The following is an 18,210-nucleotide window of genomic DNA, read 5'->3' as shown; positions in this document are numbered from 1 at the left end:
TGCTAGAAGTCATTTCACAAGGAATGCGTAGCTGACACTGATATCTCTGCTCCAAAGTCTAATGGAAACTGGTACTGGGTGATGATTCTGCATTGATAACCATTGTATGTAGACATACTGTGACAAATTCAACTTCTGGCAAATCTGGAGTGACTCCACTGGCAAGTGTGGCCTTATTCTGATCTACACCAGTGTTGTGCAAATTTGTCCCTCTTCAGTGGAGCTGGCAGCCCCCATAGGCCCCAGGGCAAATTGGGAGGGGGACACAGCTCTGCCCCCAAGGGGGCAGGACCCAGGGCAGAAGGAGCCGGTCCAAGGGCAGTTTCCCTTAGCGCCACCTGACTGCGGTGCTGGCCCCACCACAGCCAAGTGGAGCAGAGCTACCAGCACTTCAAGGGGTCCCAGGACAACAGCTCCAATTGCCCCCTCCCCCATCCCCACAGCAGGTCTGTGCCTCTTTGTGTACTGTGTCTGCATGGGGCACAGATGGGGATGCATCATCCTCCAGATCTGAATACCACAGGGCTGGAGCAGATGGGGAGTTTCCCATCTATCTTGTCGGGGGTGGAGGGGGTTGATAGACAATGGCTTGTCCACACGATGGAGATTTCTATGCATTTGAAAATGTGGGGGTTTCACAAAAACTTTGGAAACTCCCAAAGTTAAGAAATATTGAATCAAAAACAAATACATCCATTTTTGTCAGCATCTTTTGCAAGACTCTGGTTTTATCGCCATACAACTCAGCGCAGCGTCAGCCCCTGAAACCAGTTCTTAAACCCAGACTGTCTTCATGACCACGCAAAGCATTTACCCATAATCTGCCCTGTATGTTCTGAAATCGGCGTTGTCTGAGGATCAGCTTCTTTTTCTAATGACACTGCATTTCATAGGACTTACATAAGTTCAGTGCCCTTTTTAGCATTATCCCTTCGAGCCAGTACATCCAGAGCTGTTACGTAGGTCACAGGAAAATGAAGGTTGTTTGAAGGATGTCACAGTTTAGATTACTCAAGGCCAGGGTTTTCCAAGTCAAGTATCTTGGGCCAGAAAGCAGATTCCAATTGTGGCCATTCTAAAATGAGCAAGCAGTCCCATGGCAACTTAGAGACTAGCAAATTTATTTGGCCATGAGCTTTCCTGCGTAAAACCCGCAGGACTGCTCACTGTTTTTAACTCACATGGCTACGCTGCTGAGTTATTTTAAAAATGAAGTATCCATGGAGGCTGGATGAGAGAATTTTCAAGCTCCTGGCATGATGAAAATTGGGGATATGGGGTTGTAATGGTTGTGCCAGCTGTTGCATAATCAGTGATTTAATTTCTCTGTTTTGGGGTGAGCCGTGCTTAAAACAAAGTGCTGGATTTAAATAGGCTCCGACCAAAACTTGCAGGTTCCACAAGTGCGATTTATCTAACTTCAGCCTCTGACTTTCTCAATGCAGTGTGTCGCTGCTTACCTTCCCCAACAGTGACCTGAAAGTTTTTGTTTGTTTTTCCTGCTGCCAGGGTAAAGAATTACATCGGTAGCATATGAGGTGGTTGCATGCTATGTGTCTTCACCTGCTGTCATGGTCAGTGGCAGTTAAAGATGCTCAGCACTTTTCAGAATAAGGCCAAGGACCTGATTCAGAGAACCTAAAGAGGCACATTGATGGGACTGCTCACATGCCATAAGTCAGGCATGTGTTGAAGTGCCTTGTTGAATCGAAGTCGTGGTGTGTGGATTTCTCACACAACAACACCCACCAAAAATGTATAAAGGGCTAACAGTAAGGCCTGATCTGAAGTCAGTGGGAGTCAATATATTGAATTCAGTGCGCACTGCATCAAGCCCATAGAGCTGTCTGCATTGTTAGCCCAGAGATTTCTCCTATTGTACTGTTAATGTTAACCTGTAACTGTGTGGGATTGGGGGAAATACCACAAGCCACGGATAGAGAGAGAGATTTGCAGTATAGATCTGGATGGTTAGCCAGGATTTAACAGCGGGGTTGGAATGGGGAAGGAGACCCTTTTTGAAAATAAATCAGTGACTTCCATACAAGGAGAGAAAGAAGAGTAATGTAATTTCTTATAGGCTGGGGACCGAGTGGCTAAGTAGAAGTGCAGAGGAAAAGGACCTGAGGATTACAGTGGCTGAGAGGCTCGATATGAGTCAACAATGTGCCCATGTAGCCAAGAAAGCTAATAGCATATTAGGTTACATTAGGAGCAGATTTCCAGCAGATCTAGAGAAGTTATTATTCCCCTCTATTCAGCATTGGTGAGGCCACATCTGGGGTATTATGTCCGGTTCTGGGTCTCCCAGTACAGAAAGGATGTTGATGCATTGTAGAAGCTCCAGTGGAGGGCAACCAAAATGATTAGGGGGCTGGAAGACATGACTTAGGAAAAGAGGCTGAAGGATTTGGTCTTATTTAGCTTGAAAAAGAGAAGACTGAGGGATGATTTGATAGCAGCCATCAACTTCCTGAGGGGTGTTCTGAAGAGGATGGGGAGAGGCTGATTTCAGGAATGAGGGGTGGCAGAACAAGGAGCAGTGGTCTCAAGTTACAGCGGGGAGGTCTAGGTTGGCTATGAGGGAAAACTGTTTCACCAGGCGGGCGGTGAAGCACTGGAATGTGTTACCTGGTGAGGTGGTGGAATCTCCATCCCTAGAGGTTTTTAAGTCCCGGCTTGACAAAGTCCTGGCTGGGATGTTTTAGTTAAGGTTGATCCTGTTTTGGGCGGGGAGCTGGACTTGATGAGCTGCTGAGGTCTCTTCCAGCTCTAGGATTCTCTGATGCTGTGACATGTCCCTCCCTCTCCTCACCATTCCATGTCTGAGTGTGTCCACACTGCAGAAACAGACAATCCATTGCAGCAAGTCATAAGCCTTAGGTCAGCTGCCTTGGGCTTATGCTGTAGAGCTAAAAACAGCAATGTAAAGGACCCACCTTTTCAGTCACATGACACACGTCAATGAGACGAACAGTTCCACAGCACACCCACTTCTTCAGCTCAACCAATTGCTCATAAACATCACATTTACTATGGTTACAATCTTACTGGAGAGACTGGCAACACAGTAGCGCATACAGCAGCTAGTCAAGGATCAAATGTATTAATGTTGCCAATCCATCACAGAATATGCCATCTCAGACGCCATCTCGGATTTCAAAATCTGCTCAACGCCAGGCTAGGGATGTTGAATAAATAAGTAACCACTGAAAGCAGCTCCCATCCCCACCAGCCGGTTGGAGCCAGGACACAGCATTTAACCCACATCTCAGCTACAACCGGCTTCCATCCTCCCTCCTTCCGCCTTGCCGCAGCAGGGAGTGGGGAAGGGTTTCCCAAGAGCTTGTTCGGACCCAGAAGCAGCACTTCAGCTGTCTCCGGTCATGAACAGGGCCCTGCAGGGTTGGCATTTCCCCTCCTCTGCAATGAGCCACCCTGAGGGGAAATTGACAAAATTTCACGGCACACTTGGACAGTTCTCACGGGGCACCAGGGTGCCACGGCACACTGGTTGAAAACCACTGGTGTAGACATTCTGGCTGAAGCTGGGGCTTAGCCTATGATGATCATCCCCCTTGCTGGGTTTCAGAGCCCTGGTTCCAGCCTGAGTATGAATAATTATGCTGTTGGTTTCAGCCCCAAAGGGTGACCCCAAGTCAGTTGACCTTGGCCCTGAGATTTACTGCAGTGGGTCTTCCTCTGCAGTGTAGAAGTGCTGGTGTGAGCTGCTCCATCTGAGCTCCAGAACACCCCACCTGAAAAATTCACTGTTCCACATCATTAGTGAAATGTGGCGAGGGTTTAAAAAAGCAGGAGAATTGCAGAGATGTTTTCACGCGTTGCAGGATTCTATCCTTCCACTATGTGACTTCTTCGGAGGCTGTGTAATTTTGAAAAGATCAGGCTTCGTTGAATAAGATGCCCTTTAACACTAGTAATGATAGGGATAAACTCTTGGGCTGTGCTAATGGTTCACTGTTTTCTTTGTGAAGCTGCCAGTTGCCATCAGACAGGATTTTCTGCTTCCATTTTCAAACCATCACGAGAGTGTAGATCTGAATTAAATAGTGTCAGAATTGCCATAGTCACAGGAAGCAGCAAAATTTTACTTTGGTTGATATGAACGTCAAGGTTCAGTTTTCAGATGGTTTGTTTCATTTAGATTCCAGCCTTGTTTGTTAGCTGGAGGGTTCTAACACTCTTATGATGGAAAACCCAGATGTTTCGATAGCTGAATTGTCCCCAGGGTTTCAACTTCATTTCTGATTTTCCACTCATGGAAATTTGCACGAGCCAGCAGTAGGATTTGCGTAAGGCAATGGCATTTGTGCAAGATTTGCAAATTAACTATTGGGCGCATGCAAAATCCCAGCACTTGTTCACACAGTCGTGCATGCAAATCACTGAGTGCCTCTCAGCATTAGCTTTAACACTTGTTTCATTGTGAAGGGGCCCAGTTTGCACAGTTTGTCAAGCCGACAGTTCGCTGTAGGTCTCCCTGCTGTGCTGTTTCCGTGTGTGCAAGATGGCATGTTCCAGAGAAGGAGACAGCTGAAAATGCTGGGGGAAGAGGCTTCTGATGGCTTGGACAGGCAGGGGAATCTTACTTCACCTGATCTCTTTTCCTTTTTCTGTATCTTCCTAACTGTTGCTGACACTGACTATTTAAATGGGTATTACGTGATGTTATATAAGTATTGTCGCTTAGGGCTGTGATTATCATCTCTGAGTAGTAGTCCTCATGTTGGAAAGCTGCAGAAAGTTTGCACCCAAAGGGATGTCTTGAAAAATTCAGGATTGTTGTGATTTAATCCAAGCTGGCAAGAGCTATAGTTGAGGGGAAAGAGACAGAGGAGTCTAGATGACAGGCCATAAATATATAAATGAGAAATCAGTTAAAAATGTAGTAAGAAATTAGTTTGGTGGATGGGTTAGAGAAGTCTTTCTCTGCCCTCTGGGTCAGAATTCAGCTCATGGAGGAATTTGGCCAAAGGAAGGGCTAACCAGGAAAGCGTATCAGGTTACCCTACTTCCAGCACAGGAATAGTTCCACTAAAGCTTTCCCTTGAATTGGAAGAATTCTTTTACGGATGTCTAGACCATTTGCAAGGGGGATGTGAGAGGCTGTACGTGTCCAGTGCTCCCAAAGGCACTCTGCAAAATGCTTTCCTTTTGAAAGAACACCAGTGGCACTGCTGATCCAGCAAAGCACCTAAGCACGTGCTTAAATTTATATGTGGGCTTAACTTGCATTGAAGTCAATGGGAATGCTGACATGTTTTAAGGGGTTTGCTGGACTGGGGCCATGGTGCTGAGTAGGTGTCAGACAGCAGCTTCTTGTCCAGTGCTGATTACTGTCAGTCTAGTTAATGTATAGATGGAGGATGAGCAGAAGTACCCTGATTAAGAATGATGGCTGGCACTTGGATTTTGCACAAGGATGATGATGAAGGGAACACAAGGTGAAGAAGGAGTTGAAAGAAAAGGGAGCACTGAGGTGCAAGGCTTTGGACAACAATGGAGGAAAAAGAAAATGAAGAGTTTTCTGTCTCTCTTCAGAAGGTTTAAAAAGACTGGGAACCTTCAGCTTAGAAAAGAGGAAACTAAGGGGGGATATGAGAGAGGTCTATAAAATCACGACTGGGGTGGAGAAGATGAACAAGGAAAAGTTATTTACTTGTTCCCATAACATAAGAATTAGGGATCACTAAATGAAATTAATGGGTAACAGGTTTAAAACTAATAAAAGGAATTTTCTCTTCATGCAGCACACAGTAGGCCTGTGGAACTTCTGGCCAGAGGATGTTGTGAAAACCAGGACTTGAACAGGGTTCAAAAACGAACTAGATAAATTCATGGAGGTTCGGTCCATCAGTGGCTGTTAGCCAGGATGGGTAGGAATGGTGTCCCTAGCCTCTGTCAGAGGTTGGATATGTATGTCGGGGAGGGATCGCTCAGTGATCATCTTTTCTGTTCACTCCCTCTGGGGCATCTGGTTTTGGCCATGGTCAGAAGACAGCATCCTGGGCTAGATGGACCTTTGGTCTGGCCCAGTGTTCTTGTGTTGCTTATGCTGGCTGGAACTGGAATGTCAACTCAGGTAGCAACTGAACTAAAAGTCAGAACTGTGCTTTTTGAGACCATCTAAATCAGTCCGTAGGTAGTTAGCTAGCACTGGCCCACACCAGCAAATCCTAGATGGCCACATGAGAAAAGGATGGACCAGGATGATTACAGAGCCCCAGAAGGGTTGAATGCTACAGCAGGCAGAGTACTGAGCACTCTTGATGTGTGAGCAGTGTACTGATGCAAAGATTATGGAAGATGATACCAAACATGCTTCCTCACTTGGTTCTGATTGACTGATACTTGTTCTAAATATTTTGAACTAGTTCTGTGGTCTCATATTTATATTTTCTCTGATGCAGCCAACATGCTCAGTGGCAGTTTTAATTCTGGCAGAACAGTTAATATCTTCACTTTCTGACATAACAAGCAGGCCTGTGGCAACTTAGAGACCAACAAATGAATTAAGTCATGAGCTTTTGTGGGTAAAACCCACTTCCTCAGATAGGTTGGAGTGGAAATAGCAGAACCCCAGGATATATATAGCAGCAAAAAAAAGAAAAAAGGTTAGCTGTCATTAGTAGAACCAGTTAATGAAGCAAATTAAGCAGGATGTGTCTCATTTATATCACATGATGTAGAAAGACGAATATCAATATTGGTTCTACTAATGACAAGTAACTTTCTGTTCCTGCATTCTCTAATTTCCACTTCTCAAGTGATGGAAATGGATTTTACCTACAGAAGCTGATGAATTTGTTAGTCTCCAAGACCTGCTTGTTGCTGTGTTACAGGCTACCACAGCTTCCCCTCTGAGGCTTTTCACTTACTGAAGCAATTCCTGAAGTTGGATGCTGGCTTTTTACTTTAATGATTCTTGATTAGAAAGTAAACAAGAATGCTGAATCACCATTTGTTTTTTTCTTAAGGACTTGGCCATGTACATAAATGAAGTCAAGAGAGACAAAGAGACTTTAAAGAAAATACGTGAATTTCAGAAGTCAATAGAAAACTTGGTGAGTTTGAAAATCTTCTCTCTTCTCCACATGACCAAACTTTTTATTCCGTCTTTATTGACATCCTTGAACTCTCCATACAAGTATTAACAAATTACACTCATCAGCTGTACTTGTTTTCTTTAAAAGACCCACTTATATTTGCTCAATCTTTTTTCGTTTTCCAGGTACTAATTTTATTCAGATTCCAAAAAGAGAACCATGACATTTTAAACTTTACTTGATCCCAGTGTGAGGCTATCGTTCTTTCCATTGAAAGGATTTCCCATACTGTATTTTGGCATGTCACCAATGCTGGGGGACTGTCCTTTTCTGAAAATGAATCTTTGCACCTCTGGCTGCTGATTAAAAGTTTTATTTCACTGTTATGTGGGTAGAGAGAGAGGAGATAAATAAACATTTTTATGAACAAGAGTATAGTCACAAGTGAGAGAACAGTACAAGTAATATATTGCTAAGCAAGTAACTCCAAAAATATGTACCATACATCTCTCCTTCAAACCACATGGGAGACTGATCTGCTGAAGTCACTGAGACCTGAGCACACCTCTCTGCGTTATCCATCTGAACATACTACTGTTGGCTTTAATAGATGATTTTTTAACAGACTGAGACACAATCCCTAGTTTCCAGGAGAAACCTGAGTAAACTCCTAAGCGGGAGGTAGGCCTTTCCAGCTGATAGGTTTTGATGGAATGGTCAGATAAGCCATGATTTGTATGAGAAATGAGATGGATGGTGCTCTTTAACTACTGGAATGCAAATGGGTGTTTTAAGCATCTGTTTTCCCGTGCTACAGTCTGCGAGCTGGTGTGACATGTGGAAGATGAAATGTTAGCAATGCAGTTGTTTCTTTTTTCAGATCAATCCCAAACACAATCTGTTCTGCGTTTAATTTCATTTCTCTGTAGCGGAAGTTATGGATTTATTCTCATTCTGTATGTACAAAACCTACATGGCACATAATGAAATAACCACAGATTATACACACAGCTGTGTAAGATATGTATTTTTGTGATCAACAGCAAAGCGTCAAGATTTTTTTTAGAATGAAATAATGTAGGTGGAGTGTTTCGTATCCCTCAGCAGCAGTGCTCCATTGAGTAGCATTCGCAAGGACTTGAAGTCTGAGACGTATCCATGATTCTGGTCTCTGAATATCCCCCAAATCTCTGGTTTTGGCTCCAGACAGGAGCTAAAATGGGCAGAACTCTATTTTCTGATTCCGGAACATTTTTAATAGAAAATCTCACGAGAGCCTCTAATCGCATGAGATTTCTGCCACCCAGAGTGGAAATCTTGGCAAAAAGTACTTGAGGTGAACTCTTTGCACCTAGATCCTCAGGTTTGTCTTCAAACTTCAGGTTTGTCATCAAACCTTAATGCTCACCCTATTTTAATCAGAGTCCTAACATCCTCTCTAGGGTCATCTTCTTTTGGAATAGTCATCTGTTGGTGTTCCATCTGTTTTTTGGGGATACTGTTTATATGAATCTCTGCTACTCCAGATAGGCCCTCATAGTACAGTCTTACACTAGTGCATCTTCTCCCTGTTGACTCTCTTTGGAATGTTCTCCCTCTGTCTGTTCCAGGCCCTCACAGCTAGCACTACTGGTGAGGTGGTTCACTTTTTGGTTATGTGTTTTGGTGAGTGGTGATGCTCTCCATTGTTAGGGGTCCATTTTGGAATCTGAGCTGGGCTTGGGGGTGGGCACAATATTCCCTTAATTTTTTTCCAACCAAGTGCAGGATAAATTTTATGTGCACCAAGGCATGTGCAGATGTGCACCATTGAAGGAAACACATGCTGCCAGCGCTGGGTGCTCTGCCAAACATCTGGGTGGCACTTGAATCTCTCCTGGGTGGCCACCCAAGCACTCAGCTTATGGGAAACACTGGGTGGGTGAGGGAGGAGAGGCTTTGTTGTCTTTTGGAAACAGTCTTCTTTGTTTCTTTGCGTTTTGTGCCATATTCATAGACCTTTTGGGAGCAAAAATAAAAGCCATTCATTACTAACCTTTATTTTGCTATCTGCAGCAAGGGAAACTGGAAGAATTCGGGAGGCCAAAGATAGACGGAGAGCTGAAAGTCCGTTCAATAGTGAACCACACAAAGCAGGACAGGTGAGCAAATGAAGAAATGGACCATGAGAAAAGACAAAATTCTCCCCAAAAGCCAAGTTACAAGACCCCACAACATTCAAAATGCTACGGGCAACACAGAGCCCCTTACTGCTATGCACCCAGCATAGGGTGACCAGATGTCTTGATCTTATAGAAACAGTCCTGATACTTGGGATATTTTGTATAGGTGCCTAATACTCCTCCCCCCCGCACCATATCTAGATTTTTCACACTTCCTGTCTCGTCACCCTCTCCTGGGGACTCTAACAAAGTTTAACATCTGTCTTAGGGCAGGTCTACACTAGGTAGGTAAGTCGATTGTAGATATGCAATTCTAGCAACTGCAATTGCATAACTAGAGTTGACTTTTCTGCAATCGACGTATCTGTCTGTCTTCACAGAGGGAGGTCGAAACTCTCCCATCGACCTCCTTTCTTGTGATATTGAGAAGTACAGGGGTCCACTGATGACCCCAGAAAGTTTGATTTCATGCATCTCTCTGAACGGGTCCATCTTCCATATAGTTTTGATGTACCCTTAGGTTCAGAGTGAGCTTCCCTGACCTGGTGTGTGTCACCTGCAGGTTTGGTCCTCTGTCCCCCCCCATAATAGTGGGAGCACAGAGGTTTCTTGAATCTGCTCCATTCTTTCAGCCTATGAACCTTGGAAAGCAGGAGCCCCTGCTTTGAGGTGCAGAAGTTCCAGGTTCATTTCTCATTGCTGGCAACCCACCTAGACTGTTGCCTTACACAGACGAGACTGGATAGGTCATCCATCCTTCTGCCAATGCAGGGTTTTTCTTACTGTACATTTTGTAGTGGACTGGCCGGTCTAGTTCAGAGGCCCAGCCTTCTAGCAATGAGGAGTCAGCCTTACCTAGGGATTTCAGCTTTCTGATGCCCAGCTATCTAGTGTGTTTCCAATCACATGTGGCCCATTATAAGGCGGCAATGAGCAAGCTGTGAAATTCATGTCAAGGCCCAAGTTTAGATGTTAACTAGCACTCTTCTGAAATTCAGAGGGGTGTGTGTGTTCAACTCCAGTGTTTCTCCTCAGGCCTCAGTCATCTATCCCACAATGCCCACAGGTGGGGGGCGAGCAACGGGCTTGCTGGGCCCCTGGACAAGAAGGGGTGGCTCTACACTGCCAGACAGGGCAGGGCCACAGGCAGAATCGTAGAATCATAAAATCATAGAACACTAGGACTGGAAGGGACCTCGAGAGGCCATCGAGTCCATCCCCCTGCCCCAATGGCAGGACCAAGTACTATCTAAACCATCCCTGCTAGACATCTATCTAACCTGTTCTTAAATATCTCCAGTGATGGAGATTCCACAACCTCCCTTGGCAATTTATTCCACTGTTTGACCGCCCTGACAGTTAGGAACCTTTTTTCTAATGTCCAACCTAAACCTCTCTTGCCGCAGTTTAAGCCTGTTGCCTCTTGTTCTATCCTCAGAGGCCAAGAAGAACAAGTTTTCTCCTTCCTCCTTATGACTCCCTTTTAGATACCTGAAAACCGCTATCATGTCTCCCCTCAATCTTTTCTTTTCCAAACTAAACAAGCCCAATTCTTTCAACCTTTCTTCATAGGTCACATTCTCGAGACCTTTAATCATTCTTGTCGCTTTTTTCTGGACCCTCTCTAGTTTCTCCACATCTTTTTTGAACTGCGGTGCCCAGAACTGGACATAATACTCCAGCTGAGGCCTAACCAGCACAGAGTAGAGCAGAAGAATTACTTCCTGGGGAGTTGAGGCAGTCACAGGCAGAAGTTTTCAAATCAGTTATTTATATCGTAAAAATGTGACAATTCTGGAATCCCCAAGTTTCATCCACAGTGAAGTACTTAAGTTGCTTATTTTGTTACTTAAAATGTGTGCAAGTGAAAGCTCTTTTGTGTTCCCATAGGGTTACCATATTTGACCTCTCAAAGAAGAGGACACCCCCCATAAGGGATTGTCTCTGTATCAGTATTTAACAACTCACGTTATATTAGTGTACTATATATACTATGACATTAATACAATGTGAGTTGGTAGATATTGAGACAAATACGCACCCTTTCAGGAGTGTCGTCTTTTTTATATGGTAACCCTATGTCTAGATTCATTGCCAACCTATGGAACTGTCAGACATGTTTTGGTTAAAGAGGCTCCCACTGCTTGAGAGTGCTACAGAGATGGCACTCAGAGGAAAGCCCTGTCTTTTTATTTTTTTGTAGAGCCAAATAAATCTCCATCCCTACTTCGGGAATTGTGTGCGCTAGGTGAACTGGTCCAGAGGCTGATTTCAGAGAATCTCAGGCAGAGTTGGGATGTTTTTTCCTGTATAACTACAGAGTATTGTGTGTTCTCTAGAGCGTATCTACAACCGAAACATCAAGCAGTTCTTGGGTGCTCTAGATTACAGTCAGAAGAGCTCAGAAAGCAAAACCAAGATGTCTTCTGGCTAAGTGGCATGCATATGAAAAACCCTTCTCAGCCCTCTCTGAGAACTCTGTCACCATGTGGGCTGGAGCATTTTCTTATAAAAGAACAGTTGTTCTGAGGTTATTTGAAATAAATGAAATTAACCTCCTGTCTGTTTTTCACCCAGTCCCTTGCCCCATAAGATCATCTGCAGGCCAACTGGCCTCCCTTATAGTTACTTGAGTGAGACCAGCAGGACAGTTGGTCCCATGTTTCCTGACATTTCATCCTTGTTTGTCTGTCATTCCTTAGAATCGCATTGGTGCCGAGTGCCTTCAGTGTTAAAGCGTTATACAGCTAGTGATGTTTAACTCTCCTGATTGGGCAAAAATCTCAGCTGAGCTTCCTGAGAGGTGTGCATAATTAGATGTTGGATTTGGTTTCTTGCAGGTATTTATTTTTGTTCGATAAAGTGGTGATCGTCTGTAAAAGGAAAGGGTACAATTATGAGCTGAAAGAAATCATCGAGCTGCTTTTCCATAAAATGACCGATGATCCCATGAACAACAAGGACATTAAGAAGGTGAGTGGATGGAGTAAGAAATTGTCTTGGCTTTCTGGGGGAGCTTCTCATAACTATGCAAGTCAGTGACCCTTGTTCTCCTCTCCTATCGGACTTCTAAAATGCAAATAGCATTTATAAAACCAGGCAACCCACCCTTAGATTTCGGGGCAGCCTTTGCAGAGAGCTTGGAAGTGAAACACAGTGCTGGGTGCCCTGACCTGTGGCCTGCTGAGGAGCCCTCAAGAAATGAGAGTGATTTAACCTGAATAGAGGAAGCTGCTCTCTCTTAGAGAAGCAACTTTCAGACAGAGTAATTCACAGAGAAATTAGAGTAGATTGTAAAAGAATGGAAGATGGGCAGGTTTGTCCTGAGGCAGGGGTGAAGCCTGGGGCAAGCCAGTGCTCCAGGCGTGGGGCCCAACACAACCTCCTCCATGCTGCAGGCCCTGCTCCTCTCCCCCTATGCCCCCACCCTGCCTCCTTATCCTCTTCCACCAGGCAACGGAGCTCAGAGGTTACTTGAGGCCAGAGGCCGGGCATGGTGAAAGCAGCAGGTATATCTCTTCCCGCCCGCCCCGCCTCCCCTGCAGACACCATGGGAGCAGTGGGGATGGCAGCCTGCTCCACCCTTCTGGCTCGCTGTGGAGAAGTGAGGGGCAGTGGGCAGTGGTGAGGGGGTGGGTGGTGCACCACAGCAGAGCAGAACAGGCTGCCCCTCCCACTGTCCATGTGTGGAAGGAGGAGGGAGGAGACCCCTGCTGCCTCCACCACCCAACCTTATTCCCCAGGTCCCTCCTGTTCATAGGCTGGTTGGGGCAGCTGCCATGGGGCTCCCAAGAGCGCGGGGCCTGGGGCAGCCATCCCGGTTCGTCCAGCTGATGGGACAGCTGTGAGGATGGGGAAGAAAGGGCAGGCTGTCATTGTGTAGGTCGTCTTTCGAACTCCAAGCTTCCTGCTCCCAAGCGCTCAGTGCATCTTACAGAAGACTAAACCGCTATTCTAAATGGCAGAAAGTGACAGAGGCGGCGGCTCTCACATTCTCAAGCACCAGCTCCAATGTTGTCACTGGGATAGAGAACATGGGCTGAGTGATGCGGTTTATCGCTGCCCATTGTTCGAAAGAGCGAATGGGACTGGAACCGCCAGCAATAACTGTTCAGGAGAAGGACTCTCTAATGGTTACTCCTTCCTAGTACTTCATGGGCGTATCAGTCCTGGAGTTCAAATACCCTGGGAGAGGTGCTGATCCTTTAAAAGGGCTGACCCGGAGCTCCTGGTGGAAGTCTTTCTATGGTAGGATCTTTGAAGCTTCTTGAGCCCGTCCTTCTGCTGGCAATTCTCAAAGCCCTAGAAAATGTGTTTGTTTTTCAGACTTAGCATGGGCAGGGCAGGCTTTTTGCATTGGGCACACTCTTCGAAACCAGGATGCTCTGTCAGAGATAGATATACTCTGTCTGAGCTGGGGCTTAGGTGTCCATGCAGAGGGAAGAGCTGCATCCCAGTAGACTCCAGAGCTTAGCATCTTTGGCCACCCCGTGAGCGAGTGATGTACAAGACAGCAACAAGGAGCGTTTTGAAAACAATTGGTGGCTTTGCTGCTGTGATGTTGGAGAGATTGCTGCCCTTGTGTTCTAATGAAATCTTTTTCCACTTTGCTCTCCTATGCTTTCTAGTCGCATGGAAAAATGGTAAGCAACCACGAGGTCCACTTTATTTTTGTTAATGTTGTAGTGAACCGGCCAGTGAGGATACACACCACTGCCTTCTGCAGGACAGGTTGTCTGTGTGTCATAAGCTCTAAATTGCTGATGAGGAATGGAGAGTCTCTCTGAGCTTTAGCGACAGGGACCTGAGCTTTTGGAGCTGCAGGATCTGGGCTCTTTTCCATCTGCTACCGTGAAATTCTGGTCGATCGTGGTGTGTACCACAGTCAACCATTTATTTGTTGCAGTGTACAAGAGAACTACAGAGCTAGTCTTTGCACCACTCACCAGAAAAGCCCTTGTAGCCACAGAAGCAAGTAAAGGAAACCCAGTAAACCTGATTACAAAAGGAACTTAATCAACCTCCCTTCACCCAGGAAGTTGTTGCTTAAGCATTGAGCACAAAGAGGCAAGGAAAAATGAAGCAACATCTGATTATTACCCATGATTTCCTGTTGCAGTGGTCCTATGGGTTTTACCTGATTCACCTACAAGGAAAGCAGGGCTTCCAGTTTTTCTGCAAGACAGAGGACATGAAGCGGAAGTGGATGGAGCAGTTTGAAATGGCAATGTGAGAATTTTAAGCTTCTCTACAAAAATTGGCAGAAAGTGTGTGTGTGTGTGTGGCAGGGGTGGGTGGAGAGAACATTGAGGGTGTATTTGACCCAAGAACCAGAGTTAAGAGCCAACATCTGCGGAGATAGCCAGTACAAGGGCCTTACATCCTATTTAAGTCCTATTTGGAAGACATAAGTCATGCATAAGTTTCATACTTGCCTTCTTCACAGCAGTGAATACTAGCTACTGACTGACTTGGAGGGGAAAGACAGCATCATGGGGAATATATCAATAAAAGTTTAAGGCGTCACACGTAAGCCCCTCCCAACACCCAAATGACTGTAAGTCTCATGCAAGATATTATACCATGTTCTGATCTCAAAACTTAACTGAAATCCAGACAGTGGCTGTGACCGGTGACCATAGAATTCAAAAAGTCAGAGAAAAGCAGGTTGGTACAACTTTGAGGGTTTTTTTATTTTTATTTTATTTTTTATTTTATTTTTCTCTGCTCTTTGTAATCAGGTCCAACATTAAGCCAGAGAAGGCCAACGCGAATCACCACAACTTCCAGATGTACACGTTTGAAAAAACGACCAACTGCAAAGCATGCAAGATGTTTTTAAGGTGAGTGATGATTTTCCAGCTCGTCCAGGCGAAAGTTACTTTTTAAAAAGATATGTCCATTTAAAACTGTAATTGCTCATTCAACGTTTCCCTGTTCCTTCACCCAGTCAAGAGAAGACATGTATGGTAGGTGGAGCTAGGTATGTGAGATTCTCCAACTTACCACTTGTCAGTTGCGGTATTTCAGACCAGGGTAAATTTTTTAAAATTATTCTTCATACGAGTCAGAACAGGGTTTAACTGTGATAACAGCATTGTGAATGGTGGCACAGAATCCCACACAATCAGCCTCTTTGCCCTGTCCCTGGAGAACAATTGTTGAGTGGGAAGAGGATGTGGTTTTACCAGTATTTCACGCACATGCCTGCCCATTGTTTACATGATGGCTTGTGCTGTATTTGCCACTTCCCTCTCTGCCCCTAAAATGCAGCTGTCTTTGTTCTACACTTGACCCCCAAAAGGGGAGATTTTCTAAGGTGCAATGGGCAGGCGGTGAGACACCCAACACCTGTTGCAGGTCAGTTGGACTCCCAGCCTCCATCTCCTCCACGTCACCCTCTGGGATGCTAGCTCTGCAGTATCGTGATCACACTGCTCAGCCACTCCTTGAAGCAGCTGAGCCCATAGGCATCTCCCAGCTCTCCAGACTAGTGGTTGCATTAGACCTATAGATTTTAACGCATTGATCCACAAGCTGGGATGTATTTCCACATGGGGCGGGGGGCAGCTCACCTGACTTCCTACTACTGTAGCATCACAGGATGGCTAATCCAACACTGGAGCCCTCAGGAATGCCCTTGATGCCAATCATCCGTATAACCGAGTAGCTGCAGGAGCTGTAAGTCCTGTGCTGTGGGAAATTGGGGATGAATATGTGGCCACTTGACAGGCAATGTAATCTTTTCCGCACCTTTGCAGAATTTTGGCACCAAGCAAGAACTACTGGCCTGAGTCAATAGATGCATTTTGCATGCAAGGAACAAATGCTGAAGCTATAACCCGCCCAGGGGGGCTGCTTAATTGCCTGGCCTACCAAATGGCAAATGAAATTATCGTTAGCTGTACACAAGGTGCATCAAGGAACTCCTTGTGTATATGGAATTCAGTGTGTTATGCTGCTGGTCTTCATAGGCCATTCTGAGAACATCTCCAGGGGCAATCTGATGGGATTGGCTGGACCATCAATAACATTTAACAGCAAAATCAACCAGAGTTGCATCTTCAAATCAACACCATCTCCATGTGGCTTTTTGCCATACAATTCTGCAAGCTTGTCATCTGGTCACTAATGCTGGGCTGTCATTTAGTGGAGAGATCTTTACATTTGCACTACATATGTCATAGGGGGAATTTGAAAGCACATCACAAGCAATTGAGTTTCAACACTGCCCACTCCCACATCTCTGCCTCCTAATGTTGGCAAAACCCTATTAGCTCTACTTCATAGAAGAGTAAACAGGGGTACCAGGCGGTCAAGTGATTTACCTAAAATCAAGTGACAGGGCTGGGAATAACAAGAAGTCCTGATGTACCTTATAGAGGAACAGATTGTTTTGGAGTATCAGTTTCCATGGGCAAAGCCCCGCTTCGTCAGATGTAGGTCAGATAGCATAGCACGTCGTGTACATCCGACGAAGCGGGGCTTTGCACACACAAGCTTGTGCTCCAAAAAATGTGTTAATCCATAGGGTGCCACAGGACTTCTTGTTGTTTTTGCGGATACAGACTAACACGGCTACTCCTCTAGAACTGGGAATAAATCTTAGGAAGCTGAGAAGATGAAGCTTATTCCTTATGGAGTTTAACTACACCAGCTGTCTGTCCTCCTTTCAGCATGATGCACAGCAGGGGCAATCTAACGTCACGCCCAGTGGAGATTTGCTGGTACTAACACTGTGGGAGAGTGATGCTACAAAAGATGCTATGCTCGCCTCCAGTTCGTTCTTGTGTTCCCACTGACCAGTGTGATACCTTCACTGAGTCCTTCTCTGCACAAAGGCACCAATTCTTACCACTGGGATTTTGGGGTCATTGAAAGTTTCCACTGTATGAATTTGTCCGTCCCTGCTTGAAAATAGCTGAGATTTTAGCCCAACATTAGGGTGCTCTACAGCTTTCTGCAGACACCACAAACTCAGCTGAGGAAATGAGGGACTGTGTTGATTTTCTGCTTTCATCAGGGGGTGTTTGTCCTTCCATAAGGGTGTAACCTTCATAAGTGAATGGCTTGCAGGGATGGTAAAGGGATATGGAGCCTACCAACTGTTAAATCACCACCTTGAAGCTCTGCAGGTTACAATCTAATGAGTCCAGGGGCCTGACATGAAATGAGCTGGTGGTTTCAGTCAGCTTCTGAGGGGTCACACACCTATCTTGCAAAAGTCTCTGCTGTCGTTGGCACAGATGGGCCACGTGGGCTACCCTCAGCAGAGACACTGAGGGGTGAATGAAGGAGAAGGCTCTAACCACCCATCATCTCCCTAGATGTAGGTCCTCCCAGCTTACAGTAGAGGCGCCATTCCTTCCTAGTGCTCTTATTTTTGAAAGCTGGATACACTGAAGGGCTGTTAAAAAGTTTACAGAATAAACAATTGTTCAAGCAGTAAAACCAGAAACCGGGGAGGAATATCAAGAGGGGAACTGGACTGAAGAAAACTCATAAATTTCCAACTTCTCTTTTCACAGAGGAACTTTCTACCAAGGCTATCTTTGCATGAAATGCGGAGCAGGTGCTCATAAAGAGTGCTTGGAAATTATTCCACCCTGCAAGATCAGTAAGTTTTTTGCCCTTCTAGCTGTTTTTAAAGGGCTCAGCTTCTTGTGAATGATCTCATGGATTAAAGGTGTTTTCTTTTTCGAAGTAAAAGCTGCTCCCATGTCTGAATAGATTAAGAAAAAAGATTGAGAACTTTCCAGCCACTTCCTACTATTGTAACTCACTGTGCGTAGCTCTTCAATGTAATACACGCTGACTATTACACATCTATTTTAGGGGACACAAAATATTCAGGATACAGTCAAGGAACATACAGGTTGGAAAGATATTTATTGATCCCTACCATGCATTGGTGGGATCCTGCAACCAACTGATTGATTTGCTGAAATTAATTTTAGAAGAGACTTACTGTCGTAGGATGT

The 18,210-nt window shown here is 45.2% G+C and overlaps 1 protein-coding gene across 2 annotated transcripts in view; it reads left to right on the top strand.

Annotated features, from left to right (window-relative positions):
- VAV2 (vav guanine nucleotide exchange factor 2) overlaps nt 1-18,210 on the top strand; it is a 382,680-nt gene that overhangs the window by 339,746 nt on the left and 24,724 nt on the right. For both annotated transcript variants that reach the window (XM_075015085.1, XM_075015084.1), the window contains exons 12-17: nt 6,999-7,085; nt 9,123-9,208; nt 12,070-12,202; nt 14,349-14,458; nt 14,971-15,072; nt 17,758-17,846. In XM_075015085.1, the coding sequence (XP_074871186.1) occupies nt 6,999-7,085; nt 9,123-9,208; nt 12,070-12,202; nt 14,349-14,458; nt 14,971-15,072; nt 17,758-17,846 (607 nt within the window). The remainder of the gene's footprint in view (nt 1-6,998; nt 7,086-9,122; nt 9,209-12,069; nt 12,203-14,348; nt 14,459-14,970; nt 15,073-17,757; nt 17,847-18,210) is intronic.

The sequence above is a fragment of the Carettochelys insculpta genome, chromosome 21 (assembly GCF_033958435.1).
Source record: "Carettochelys insculpta isolate YL-2023 chromosome 21, ASM3395843v1, whole genome shotgun sequence".
Classification (NCBI taxonomy): domain Eukaryota; kingdom Metazoa; phylum Chordata; order Testudines; family Carettochelyidae; genus Carettochelys; species Carettochelys insculpta.
This window is presented reverse-complemented; position numbering and strand designations above follow the sequence as displayed.